At 41.2% G+C, this 13,333-nt stretch overlaps 1 protein-coding gene across 12 annotated transcripts in view; it reads left to right on the top strand.

The window, feature by feature from the left end:
• Positions 1–13,333, top strand: part of GRIP1 (glutamate receptor interacting protein 1) — a 584,939-nt gene that overhangs the window by 431,800 nt on the left and 139,806 nt on the right. For all 12 annotated transcript variants that reach the window (XM_050923229.1, XM_050923277.1, XM_050923304.1 and 9 more), the window contains exons 3-7: positions 2,592–2,727; positions 3,688–3,833; positions 7,525–7,608; positions 8,639–8,714; positions 10,199–10,344. In XM_050923229.1, coding sequence (XP_050779186.1) covers positions 2,592–2,727; positions 3,688–3,833; positions 7,525–7,608; positions 8,639–8,714; positions 10,199–10,344 — 588 coding nt within the window. The remainder of the gene's footprint in view (positions 1–2,591; positions 2,728–3,687; positions 3,834–7,524; positions 7,609–8,638; positions 8,715–10,198; positions 10,345–13,333) is intronic.

Below are 13,333 nucleotides of genomic sequence, written 5' to 3'. Positions count from 1 at the left end.
ACCATGCCCTGTAGACTTCATGGGGTCACTGTCACCTTTCCAGTGGTGGATGGACAGAGTACTGTGGCCACATGGGTCGTGTACTGTGGATATCTATATTGACAATATTGTCATCTACAATGAGAGCTGGGCCGAGCACATGAAGCACACTGATGTGGTGTTACGGCTCTCAAGAAGCCAGGTTTGATGGCCAACCCAACCAAATGTCGGCTGGCCACCCAAAAAGTCACCTATCCAGGGTATACCTGGGTGAGAGGAGGGCAGCAACAAACCCTTGTGGACAAAATCCAAGCCCTAATGGGCTGTCCCATCCCTTTCACAAAAAAGCAAGTCCAGCATTTATGGGGATTAGTGGGGTATTAATGATAGTACATCCCAAACTTCGCAACCATTGCTGCCTTTTTGACAGACCTGGTGAAGGATGCCACCCAAAAGGGTCCACTGGACCAAAAGCTGTGTTGAGGCATTTAGTACACTACAAGACCAGTTGACCCGGGAGCCAGTACTGTTCCACCCAGACTTCTTGAAGCCCTTTATTCTCCAAACAGATTCATGCAATGTCAGATTAGGAGTTGTGCTATCTCAAAAATTCAGAGGAGAGGAACATCCTGTTCTCTGTCTCAGCAACTTTTTCTTTTCACCTCAACTGGAAGCGGGGGAAGAACAGCAGATGGTAGGAAGTGACCTACGGAGGGAAACTTGGATGGTGTCTGTGGGGACCAGACACTGTTGACCCTCCTTGGGCCCTGGGTCACAGCTTGGTGCAGTGAGCAGGCCAAGGCTCCCCTACGCTGCCCACCTCACTGCACTTCTGATTAAAAGAGGGCCTGGACTGCAAGATGTGCCTGCTGGGCGGGGTTGGCACTAAGGGCACTAACTACTAGGCTACCTAACCCACTGAGGCCTCTATTATAGCTGATTATGGAAAATAGAACTAGAAGTATGTTCAGCCTTAGGCACCAATTCACTGAATTTTCTGAACTCATGTCATTTATTCCACTCTGTGGTTTGACAAATAGCATTTTCTTTTCTAATTTCAGTTCCCATATTAGTTGCAAATTTAAAATAAGGCTGAAAGACCTTTCCTTGTCCTCATTTGTGCATATCCTTATAAACCACCCCACATCCTTATAAATCTCTCTGCCTCTCTCTTAAGACTGGAATAGCAGGGGTGCTTACAGGTCAACAATATTGCATTGGCACCGCTCTATAAAGAATCTTACATACTGTCCACACAAATGAACACTGTGCTTGGCTCAGGCTAGTACCACTATTAACTTACTTTCATGGGCACTAAACTCACTCTCAGATTTTTATAAAGGGGGAAAAAAGCACAGCAATATTTTGTTCCATGGTGTTTCCTAACACTAGAAGTATTGATTTTCAGGGATAGATTTTTCAATGCATTTTGAGGAGTCTCAATTACTATTATGATACACTTCATTGTAGATACAGGCCACTACTTCTAAAACACACATTTATAAGTCTCAAGTATCAGAGGGGTAGCCGTGTTAGTCTGGATCTGTAAAAGCAGCAAAGAATCCTGTGGCACCTTATAGACTAACAGACGTATTGGAACGTGAGCTTTCATGGGTGAATACCCACTTTGTCGGATGCATGAAGCTCATGCTCCAATACGTCTGTTAGTCTATAAGGTGCCACAGGACTCTTTGCTGCATTTATAAGTCTGTATATCTTGAGGGCCTACCTATAAACGGGACCCCATTCAACCTCTGATTTTGCATTGGCAATTGTGGCTGCAAAATTGTGCCCAAATAATTATAGTTGAGGCTACCTTTCAAAATCAGGCATTAGAAGACAAGGCATTCTGTATTGCATTATTGGACACTTAAGAGCCAGATTCTATCACCCTTACTCACAGGAATTGCACTTGAGTCTGCAAGTGTCCCATTAATGTCAGTCAGACTACTTGTAGAGAAAGGTGTTACTCAATATAAAGCTGACAGAACTGGATCTTAAATTAATAACAGTTAGAATAGCATTTGACTAACACCATTCATCTGTAGATTAAAATGAAACTCTGTTTATCTTAGAGAGAGAACTGATTGGACCAGATACATTTTATTTCTTCCTGAAATCTTATTATGCCTGATTATTCTGGTTAGCATTGACATATTGTAATGGAGAATTAGTCTGGATCCAAAATTCAGTTACATCATTTTCCCGCTATGTATTTTATCCCAGCAATTTGTTAGCCAACAAAAGTGTATAATTTAAACCTTGGATTTAGAAAGAAAAATCAAAGAAAAGAAAGCGATTTAAGAATGTGAAATAGAATACAGAAAAATTACCTTTTATGTAAGCCTTGTATTTATTTGCAGTCTGGAGTATACTAGCCTATTGGTGCATTTTTAATAACCTCTTATGGAATATCTGCATCAGATTTATCTATACATAGAGCTTTGTGGCCCAAGCCTGTGAATTGTATTATAAAAAGCAGGCAGATATACACATTTTCGCTATTAAAAAACAAAATTACTTCCTTGGGAGGTAGATGAAATAGTTTAAAAAAAAGCAACATCTGTGATACAATTTAAATTTTAATAATGCCAATAATTTTCTTTCAACAGAGGAATTCAAGGGCTCAACAATAGTTGAATTAATGAAAAAAGAAGGCACCACCCTAGGGCTTACGGTATCGGGTGGAATTGACAAGGATGGGAAACCACGAGTATCTAACCTTCGTCAAGGAGGAATTGCTGCTAGGTAACCACATCTCAAGCCACAAAATACATTATAAGATGTGATTGCTTCAAAAAATACATACCACATCAAAAAGGTCACTAATAAATAAGTGACTACCAGCATCTGTAAGGCAGCACATCAGAGCAGAGAAGCGTTATAAGAAACATTTCAATAGTAGTTGAACCGTTGCGTCCTTCAAGGCTGCCCTGATAAAAAGTCAGAAATAGTGATGATGCATCATTTCAAGAATAATCTAATTTCTTATAAATGGTTTAAATTTAATTAATTGTTGTCCTTGAATAAAACCTACAAAAATACATTATAATGTCAAGGAAAAAATATAGTTGAAAAGCTCGGATAAGGTGGTATCATAGTTTCAAATGACTGTTGATGACCTGCTTATTAGAGAGAGAGAGAGAAGCACTGGCGTGCTTCTACAGAGAAAGCAGAACAAGCTGTAACTGGGGAGAGATGCAGCTGGAGAGACTCAGATTAAGGCAAATCATTCCAAGTAACTGAGCAGAACATGTGCCAATGGGCTCTAACTTACCTGCTGTAGTTGTGATGTTGGCTGTGGAGGCAACAACTTGTCCAGAAAATACTTCTGGCAGTAGCCCAAGCAGAGAGAGGTGGGGAGGGGAAGGGAAGGGAGGTTAAAAGAGCACATGAAGGAAGAGAAATCATCCCAGGTATAGCTGAGTACTGTAACCAGCATAGTTATGCAGTCCTGATTTCCTACATCAAAATTGAACTCTCTAATATGTCTCTTCTTTGTATATATTTTATGTATTATATTAGATTAAATTCTTGAAATGTCCCTCTGCTATTTGGAAAATCAGCACAAGAAGGGTTTTGCTTGTTTTAATTTAGTTATGTGGCAAGATTTGTTTTTATCAACACTAAAAATGTAATTGAAAGCAACTCTGCTACTCTGGCAACATGACATACAAGTTTATGGAAGAGAACATGTGTCTGTTGCAGAAGTGACCAGCTGGACGTGGGAGACTACATCAAATCTGTGAATGGAATCAACCTGACAAAATTTCGCCATGATGAGATCATCAGCCTTCTCAAGAACGTTGGCGAGAGGGTTGTTCTAGAAGTGGAGTATGAGCTCCCTCCAATCTGTAAGTAATGGACAGATAAACTGAAATCATCTTACACACAGAATAACAGAATGGACATTTTCAATAAGAGGTTTTTATAAAGTGTGTTTCCGCTACAGTTACTGCAGAGTGCAGAAATGGTCAAATCAAATGATTATGTAGTGTGGGGTTTTCAAAATCACCTAAATGGCTGAGGATCACAAGTCCCATTGAAAGTCAGTTTCCAAATACAGGCAACTTAAACAGTTTATACCTACACCTTATTCACTATTTCCCCATAACTTTGGGGATGACCATTAACTAAGGATATTGGGAAATACATTTGATATATTCAGAGACAAGAGAACTATGGAGTTGGGTTGGGGAAGAGAACAGAAACTCATACCTCCACTTTTGCTTCCTGTTTCCCCTGTATCTCTGTCTTCAGTTCCTCTCCACCATTTTGTCTTAACAATAAGATATCTCAAGAAGATAATAGTGCCCATTAGTTTTACTAGTACCTCTGCCTTCCTCCTTTTAAGATGTAGTCCTCTTTCATGCATAAAGCCCCACAAAGCCCCCCTCTGGTGAATACCTTACCTTTGTGACTTCTGGGGTCATGACTGAGGAGTGAACTGCTCACCTCATGACATCGCCAGGAACTGCCAACTCACTCCTTTCCTCCTCCTGTCCTCTTCAAGTCCAAATCCTCAACAGATTTGTGATAAGGGTTTTCTGGGTGATAGGAGACTTGCCTGCCTCTCAGTTTGCAAACATTGCTGTTCTTTGTGTCTCTGCCACCTCACTGACCTCTACCTCAGTCTGAGGCTCAGAGGTATATTAGGTTGCATTGGTATAATAGGCAAACTACAGAAGAAGTAAGAAGGATGAAGTGGACCAGACAGTCCATCCCTAAAGAGTTTAGTCATGGGGAAAAGGGTGAGCCTAAGAGTGGGGAAGAGAGCTGGCCAGCAGATCACCTACCCCCTGAAGACATCAGCTCTGGAGGGTTGTTTTAAGCAGACGGGGGGGTGTGCTGGGAGCTTTGTGGTTGAGTGTGTGAATGGAGGACCTCAAGCTGTCCAAAATGGACTCCAAGATTCAAGTTCATGTTGACACTCATAGCTACCTGACTTTACCTTATTTTGGGGGGTGTTAAGAAAAGAAGTACACACAGTCCTACTTAACATCTTCCTTCCCTCTTTCCTTAGCCCATCCATCCCGTTTTTTTAAGGTGTGTGTGTGTGTGTGAGAGAGAGAGAGAGAGGAGAATTAGTGGCAGTTGGGAGGAATCAGGTGGGTAGTGGTAGTTGGAGTGATGGTGAGCTGGAAGGGTGGGGGCTGGAACTGGAGGGACTGCTAGTGGCAGCTGGCTGGTGCTCTGCCAGCCAGCTAAGAAAAGTAGGTGCTCCTTCATGTCACCCATCAAGTGGGAAAGGTCTGTTCTTACTGATACTAGACAAGAAAAGGAAGGAAGACCTGTAGAACCAGCTTGCTAGGACTTCCCTGTCTAAACAAAGGGATGCAGTATACTGAAAGCAGAGCATCCCACTGATCTCTCTACATTCCTGATGCATTATGGTGCCTCAAGGGGCAAGGGTTAATGATTCCCATTGTGTTCTAGCTGCTGGCAATTAACTCTAATTATGGAATTTTTTGTTTTTATGAACTTTTGGCAACTTCCTTAACGTGCTTTGAATGTTTATTGTTGATTAGTGGTTGTTGAGGATAACTGAACTTCATGTTCAGAATTAGGATATTTCAGTTAAATAAATAAATTAAGCAGTGGATGTGGTTATTTTGCTAGCATTTTTTTTCTTTTGCAGCTAACCAAATCTATTTTCTACAGTTTAGGCACTGTTAATATATGTGCAACTTTGGTCAGTTGAAATATGTGTCTGTCATGCAACATTACAGTGGTAACCATAACCATTCATTTAAGTTTTCAGAATTTCTGACCTCTTTGTGCAAGTGTAGCTGGTAACGAGACTGAATAATAGCATCCTAGCTATCCCTGTCAACATCCACTGAATATTATATGCATTATGCCTTGTTATATATAGTAGAAATATTTCTGTACATCAGCTTATGCTTTGCAGACCTTGTCATCCCCCCAGTATGCTGAAACTGCACTGCTGGGGCAGATGGGGTAGTTATGGTTTCAGACTGTGGGGCACCCCCTAGTAGAGTAGTAATGGTGGAGTAAGCATTAATTTACTCACAGAAAACTTGTGACGGGGCAGTGCTGCAGAGAGTAGTAATCCCATTATTCCTGCCCACACCTTCCATTTTGCACAGAACCTAATATGTAGGTGAGGGAACCCTCTCTGTATTTCCTGGATGCACCAAAATTTTGTCCCCTCTGTCCATAGAGACCTTTAGTATGGCCTGTATTAATAGCATCCTGACCTTTTAACTCTTTACACTGCAGCAATACTAATTGAAAGTCCAACATGGAACAGTGCTATTAATTTGTTAATTCCTTGTGTGCTCCTTTGTTTGTAAGACCGTGTTAGAAGCTTGTAAACATTTCTCCTGTTGGATTTTTGCATTTTTTGGAACCAGTGAATTCTCCACTTCTTCCAAAGTTTTTTCTATTAGCAATTAAATTTAAATGGCTTTTTGTTTCTTAACAACATCATCTTCGACTTTCATACAATGGCTTATTGTCCCCAACCATCTTGATTTGTGCACCAGCCTTTTCAACTGATGTCAACATGAGTCTGGAAACAACTGATTTTGCAGTGTCAAAAAAATAAGCTTAAAGTTGGTGAGGTTTGTAGCCTAAAAATCTTGGCTCTGCCTTTTGAGCAACAAGAGTAAAGGTTCCTGGATTCTGGGTTGAGCAACTGACTCTTTAACTGATCTCGAGCAATTGACTTGACATCTTTATGCCTCACTGCACACCCCTGGCATGGCACATAGGGTATGTATAACAACGCACCGTAGTGAAAGACAGGCTGTGTCCATGCTGTGGTGTGTAGCTACATGCATCAATGAAAGGCCCTGTCGGGGATGAGGAAGCAAGGACAGTTTCATCATTGGGGACTGCCAGAGCCTTTCTGCTGCCTCTGACGTGCTAAAGGCTTTCCCTACTGCTGGAGTCTTTCACTGCAGTGGGGAAAGGCTCTGACAGCTCCCTGCTGCTGGAGCCTTTCTCTACCACAAGGAACTGCTCTACCCTTTTCCTGCAATAGGGAAGGACTCCAGCAGTGAAGAGGCAGCAGGACATTACATTGCAAAAAATAGCAGTAACCGGGGAAGGGGGAATTTTGGGGGGTGGCAGCAGCTGGGAAGCACTGCCTGAGCAAGTAGGGTACATCCTACAGAGTTCAGGTATGTCCTTATCTGCTCGCCTGGGCAGTACCTCCCCATCTACGCTGCTATTTATACCTCTGCTAGGTGGGTGTGTAGTGTATGTACTCTGCACACTGCCAAAAGCAGTGTGCAATGTAGACATATCTTCAAACACAGAGAGCCAGATCGCTCAGTGGCTGTCAATGGGAATCGGTCTCCATTGACCTCAGTGGGTCTATGCTAGCTTATACTAGCTGAAGATGTGATCCACAATGTTCTCAGTAAGAACATGGGTTGTAGTTAAATTACAGCTTTTAAAAACAATCTTTTGTAGTTGAACTCTTCCAAGTATATGATCAGAAATGCAAGAGCTTGCTTGGAAGCAGTGTAGAGCTATGAGTATGATTAGACAAAACTTTTCTTTTAAATCTTTCAGCTGTACAAGGATCGGGTGTCATATTTAGAACGGTGGAAGTTACTTTACATAAAGAAGGGAACACTTTTGGGTTTGTAATACGAGGTAAGTTATCCCTAAACATGAATAGTCAGAATTTCTAGATGAGCACAAGCAAAATAGCAATAAGTTTTTATGATACTGTGCAATCATATTTCAAGATTTGTTGTCTACAGTTTGTAAATCCTGTGTGATTAATGCATGATTTCTTCCGTACTTAATGAATTGTGTTTATGAACTGGCATACATTTTTATTTATGCAGCAATAGTAATGAATAATAATGAATGCCAAGAACATACCTGACTTTGGGTCACACAAGGCCAAATCCTCGTCCCAGTGAAGTAGATGGGAAGTTTGCCATTTGCAATGAGATCAGGGCTCTTAAAGGAGATATCTTGTACACTATTTGTATAAGCCAGCTATTAAAATTTGTTTTATAGTTTAGTAACATCCCCAGTCTCTATAGTAGAATGAGAGTCTTCACGCTGAATTAGAGAACAGAAAATCTTTATGCAGCTTTTAGACAATGATACTTCTATGGTAAATTGTGGGAGCTCATAGACTTTTATTAGCTCATAGACTTCAAGGTCAGAAGGGACCCTCATGATCATCTAGTCTGTCCTGTACATTGCAGGCCCCGGAACCTGTAACAGAACCCTGTCCTCAGGGAAAGCAGTGTCCTGGGTCTTTTTCAATGTGTAGGGTCTCCTAGTGGTCACTGTTGTGCTATTCTAAGAATAGAATTTTCCCTCCCCAGTGCAGCAAAGTATTCAGGATACCTAGTGCTAAAGAGGGCATACTGAGAACAAAAAAGGGGAATGAATTTGTGGGGTGTGGGGGTTAAGAAATAAATATCCCATTTAACAAATCCTATCCTAAAGGAGCAGGAGAGTAGGAGTCACCTCTTATAAACTAACAGAGCACTACTCCACATGTACAGTCATGTAGGTGTATTTTAGTGGCTTAATGGTTCTTGCTTTTCTAACCAGTCTGTAAGTGTGCATGCTGCAAGCCTTTGGAATTGCATTTTGGAAATGAGTTTTCATTTAAAAAAAAAAAAAAAAGAGTACAAGGGCATTTTATTCCCTTTTCTAGGTGGAGCACATGATGACAGAAATAAATCTCGTCCTGTTGTAATAACATGTGTTAGACCTGGAGGGCCTGCTGACAGGTACAATTCATTTTCCTCTGTAGCGAGAGAAAGAGAGAAAGGTTAGGTTATCTGGGACAGAAGTTAAAACGACATCTATGGAGTACAATAGACACGTTCAAACCCAATCCTTTGAAATTAAAAAATGATGCATTTCATTGTAATAACAATATGCAACCATAGGAAGTTGGCGTATGATGACATAGCATGAATTTTAATTAAGAGACTAAGCTGCTTGTTTCCGAATTGCCTGTCACACACTTAAAATATATATACATATACACACACACAGAGAGAGAGATGAATTAAAAATCCTAAAAAATGCTATGATGGGATTATCACATGCTCTTCACAGCTTTCAAACCACCTTTTCATGCACAATGCAACCTTAATAGACTCTTCATAGACCCTAGGACTGGAAGGGACCTCGAGAGGTCATAGAGTCTAGTCCCTTGCCCTCATGGCAGGACCAAATACTGTCTAGACCATCTCTATGTACAGTTAAATTCCATACTGTATTTCAAAATGTATTTCTCTTGCACTGCAGAAACAAATGATGTAGATGTGTATTATAATTTTTTTCTGGGAAAATATTAGAGCCAATCCTGACCTGAGTTATTGCTCAGTCCTTTCTCAGGCTTAACTCCCACTCTCCCACTCACTCAGTCCTGAGTAAGGAGTTTAGGATATGGCCCTATTAGCATATTTTTCTCTCTCTCTCTCTGTGTATACATATATATAAATCCCATGTCTGTAAAAAAGAAGAAAAAAGCTATTTTGATAAGTGATTCTATATGTCAATTACATTTTCAGAAATGGCATTGGTGTCCTTAAAACATTAAAGGAACTAAACGCACAGTTTCTTTAAAGGATGCTGAGTTCTCTGGCTTATGCTCAGAAATTTTGTCTCTGGCCAAAATTAATGAATAACAAATGTTCAAGAGATCCTTTGTCTTTTTCTTTTTTTTTCTGTTTCCCTTCCTCTCTGCCCTTTTCTCTGAGACCTGGGTTAAAAATAGGAATACTTTAATTTCCTCTTATAATTCAGGATATGTTATGATATATATCTTGGAGGGAGGATGGTATTGCTAGCCAATTTTCTTTCAGATAGCAGGTGGGGAAGAAGAGAGCTGTCCAAATGAGTTGAGGGATGTAAAGCAGAGGTGATCCCTTACAGTTAGCAATCTGCTTTTTTGTGTGTGTGTGTGTGTGTGTGAGAGAGAGAGAGAGAGAATATATTGTAACAAAACCAATACCTAATAGCAGTCCACTGTGACTTGATTATTTAGTGATGGGTAGTTTTTCCCATCACTGATTTTCCAATTAAAGCAATTTCCTTTTCACAATGACCCCGAGCGTTTTGCTGTCAAAGTAAATGTTAAGAGTAAAGTCAAGTGGGATAGATGTCAGGAAGGGCATGAGTGAATCACTTTGCATAAGTGGCTATTATCTCTAAACCACATGATGTTAAATTAATAAGGCCTGTTCCTTTAATTTCTCTTCAGAGAGGGCACAATCAAACCTGGTGACAGGTTGCTGAGTGTTGATGGAATTCGACTCCTTGGAACATCACATGCTGAAGCCATGAGTATTCTGAAACAGTGTGGACAGGAAGCGACTCTGCTGATAGAATATGATGTCTCAGTAATGGGTACGTTGAAATTCTGAGCTTTAGTTCTGACAGCCATCAGTGACATTTTACTATCCATCCCCAATAAACTACTTCAAAATTGATTCTGACTTGTTATACTTCAGATATTCCCATCAGCACCTTCTCATTAATATTTTTCGGTTCATGGAAAGGTGAGCAGTATTGTAATTTAGAGTTTTGATATTTCATGGTTTGTAGAGTGACATCATACGTGGATCCTAGCAAAGGAACTCTCCCAGTGACTACCTTATGTTTGTACAAAGTAGATAAAGGTGCATAAGTATTTCTCTCCAAATTGCACAAATGGGAGGTTTACTTGCTGTAGCAGGAATCCTTATTTTATTTTGCCAGCACAATGACAAAAGCTATGCAACCACCGGTATCCTGAAACAGCAAAGAAGGTGTGTGAGAGAGCAGAAAGAGGTAGGAAGAAGATAAACTGTGAGATGCAAAATGAGCTTGAATTTTGATACAGGATGCAACGGGAATCCAGTGAAGATATTTGATGAAAGGCTGAACGTGACCAGAATGTGAGACAGAATAGATGTTTTTTTACAGCAGAGTTTTGAATAGATGTTTCGTATGCTTTTGGAGAGACATTCCATCGTCCTCGTTTGTATCACTTCGATTGAAGGCTCTTGATGATGGAGAACTTGCCTTTTTATATCAGCATATGTTTGTATTGCACTGTGCGTACCTCTGACACTGTAGAAATACTAATATATCGATTTTCTGCCTTTATATAGTAGTGAGAAATTTGACTAAACTTGCCCCAGGCCTCCCCCTGCCATTACATCCCTGGCTGGTTAAGACATATTCTGAAACATGCTATGCGCATCACAAGGCCCAGGATCAACAGCAGCAATAGGCAGGAAAGGCAATCAGTTGCACTGAAGCATCTCCACTCTCTTTGGGAACCTTTCATCATTCATTCCTCCTCAGCTACCTGGATCGATTCCTGCCTGGCAGGAAAGTGACCTCTTTGAATTTTCCTCATGGCATGGATTCAAATGCCCAGATTTTGGAAAAGATTGACATTTAAAAATAAAACTTCAGACAGGTATTTATCTTAGAACAGCTCTCTTACTTCTGGAAGTAATTTTTCTTCACATAGCATATACTCTCATTCATTCATTCCCTCCCCCCCACTATCAGCAAAGCGGTGGTGGCCTTGGATAGTTTCTTCTGGAGATCCGCAATGGCCCCACAGCCAGAAAAGAGATGGTAGCTCAGCCATTTGGGTGGAGAACTTCTCTGGAGAAAACATAAATGCAGATTATGTTGAGGCCATAAAGGACTCTCAGAGATCAGGTGTTTCCAAGCATCTGCCATTTCACCTTTGGTGCTTTTCTGGATAAATCAGTGCTATCTGGCATCACAATTGAAACCAGATTCATTTTGTTCTCCATATAAAAATAATCATTTAAAAGTACTCGGGAGTGCTCTGTGGGCCTTATCCAGAGCTAATTGAAGTCAGTGGAAAGACTCCCATTGATTTCAGTGAGCTTTGGGTCAAGACCTAAACCTTCAGCTGTGCCCTCTCCTCATCCCTCTGTGTACTGGACAGGACCAGCTTCAGCTCCAGAGAGGATTTCCTCTGAAATTTCCACAGGCTTGGCAGAGGACAAGACTGGACTGAGACCGAATGTTCTCCTGGCTCCAGGCATCTCCAGCTGGCCATGCTCACAATGCAATGAGTCCTGACCACATACTGGCTGTGCAGAGTGTCTTGTCAGCCCTGAGAGGTGAATAGAATGATGGCTCTTTGGCACCCTCTCCTCCACCACAACCATCACATACTTTGAGTCAGAGTAGGGCAGCTTTGTACTGTCAGTCAGTGCTCTAGAACCTCAGAGTTACAAACACCAGAGTTTTGAACTGACCGGACAACCATACACCTCATTTGGAACCAGAAGCATGCAGTCAGGTAGCCTCAGAGACAAAAAAACAAATACTGTACAGAACAGTACTGTGTTAAATGTAAACTGATAAAAAAATAAAGGGAAAGTTTAAAAAAAAAAGTTTTGACAGGGTAAGGAAACTGTTTCTGTGCTTGTTTCATTTAAATTAACATGGTTAAAAGAAGCATTTTTCTTCTGCCCAATAAAGTTTCAAAGCTGTATTAAGTCAATGTTCAGTTGTAAACTTTTGAAAGAACAACCATAATGTTTTGTTCAGAGTTACGAACATTTCAGAGTTATGAACAACCTTCAATCCTGAGGTGTTTGTAACTCTGAGGTTCTACTATATTTCACTTGCACCTTTGGCGAGTCACTTCATCTCTCTAGCTTGTATACACTGCATACTAAGCCCAGGCTCTGACTCAGGTATGAGCCCAAACCTCTCTTCCATCCACACACAAACCAGTCTGAAGTGAGTCCTGGGACCCTGCTGGGGAAGTGGATCAGACCCTGAGACCCCGTGTCATTTGCAGTGTGGATGCAGCTCAAGCCTGAGAGCTGAGTCAGAAGGTCTGTGTACTCCAGTATGGATGTTAGCATGGCTGAGAGACCCAGATCCAGCAATTGTAAGCCCAGGTTTACAGTGCAGTATGGATGCTCAAGTATGGGCTTGGAAACACTGCGTTCACAAGCTCGAGTCCCATTGACCTGGGTTTACAATGCACTATAGACATACTATCTGTGCCTCTCTTGCTCCCCTCCCGCCCCCACACACATACTTTGTCTGTTTAGATAGTAAACAGCATAGGGCAGGGACTGCCTCTTCCTGTCTAACACAATGGGGCCCTGATCTGAGTTGGGGCTCTAAGCCGTAGTGTAATACCAATAATGGTAATAGCATTCCTTGCCTGTTGATCAGACCATGTCACTTCCTTCTTGAAGGCTCTCCAGCTGCATTGAACTTTATGGGACTATGCATTGCTTAAAGTTACTCACATGCTTAAGTGCCTTGCTGAGTTGGGCAAAGAAGCTTGTCAACCTACCAACAGGAAAGGGTACTATCTGCTTGTTGCTGCTTCTTTGGAAAC

Source organism: Gopherus flavomarginatus, chromosome 1 (genome assembly GCF_025201925.1).
Source record: "Gopherus flavomarginatus isolate rGopFla2 chromosome 1, rGopFla2.mat.asm, whole genome shotgun sequence".
Lineage (NCBI taxonomy): Eukaryota > Metazoa > Chordata > Testudines > Testudinidae > Gopherus > Gopherus flavomarginatus.
This window is presented reverse-complemented; position numbering and strand designations above follow the sequence as displayed.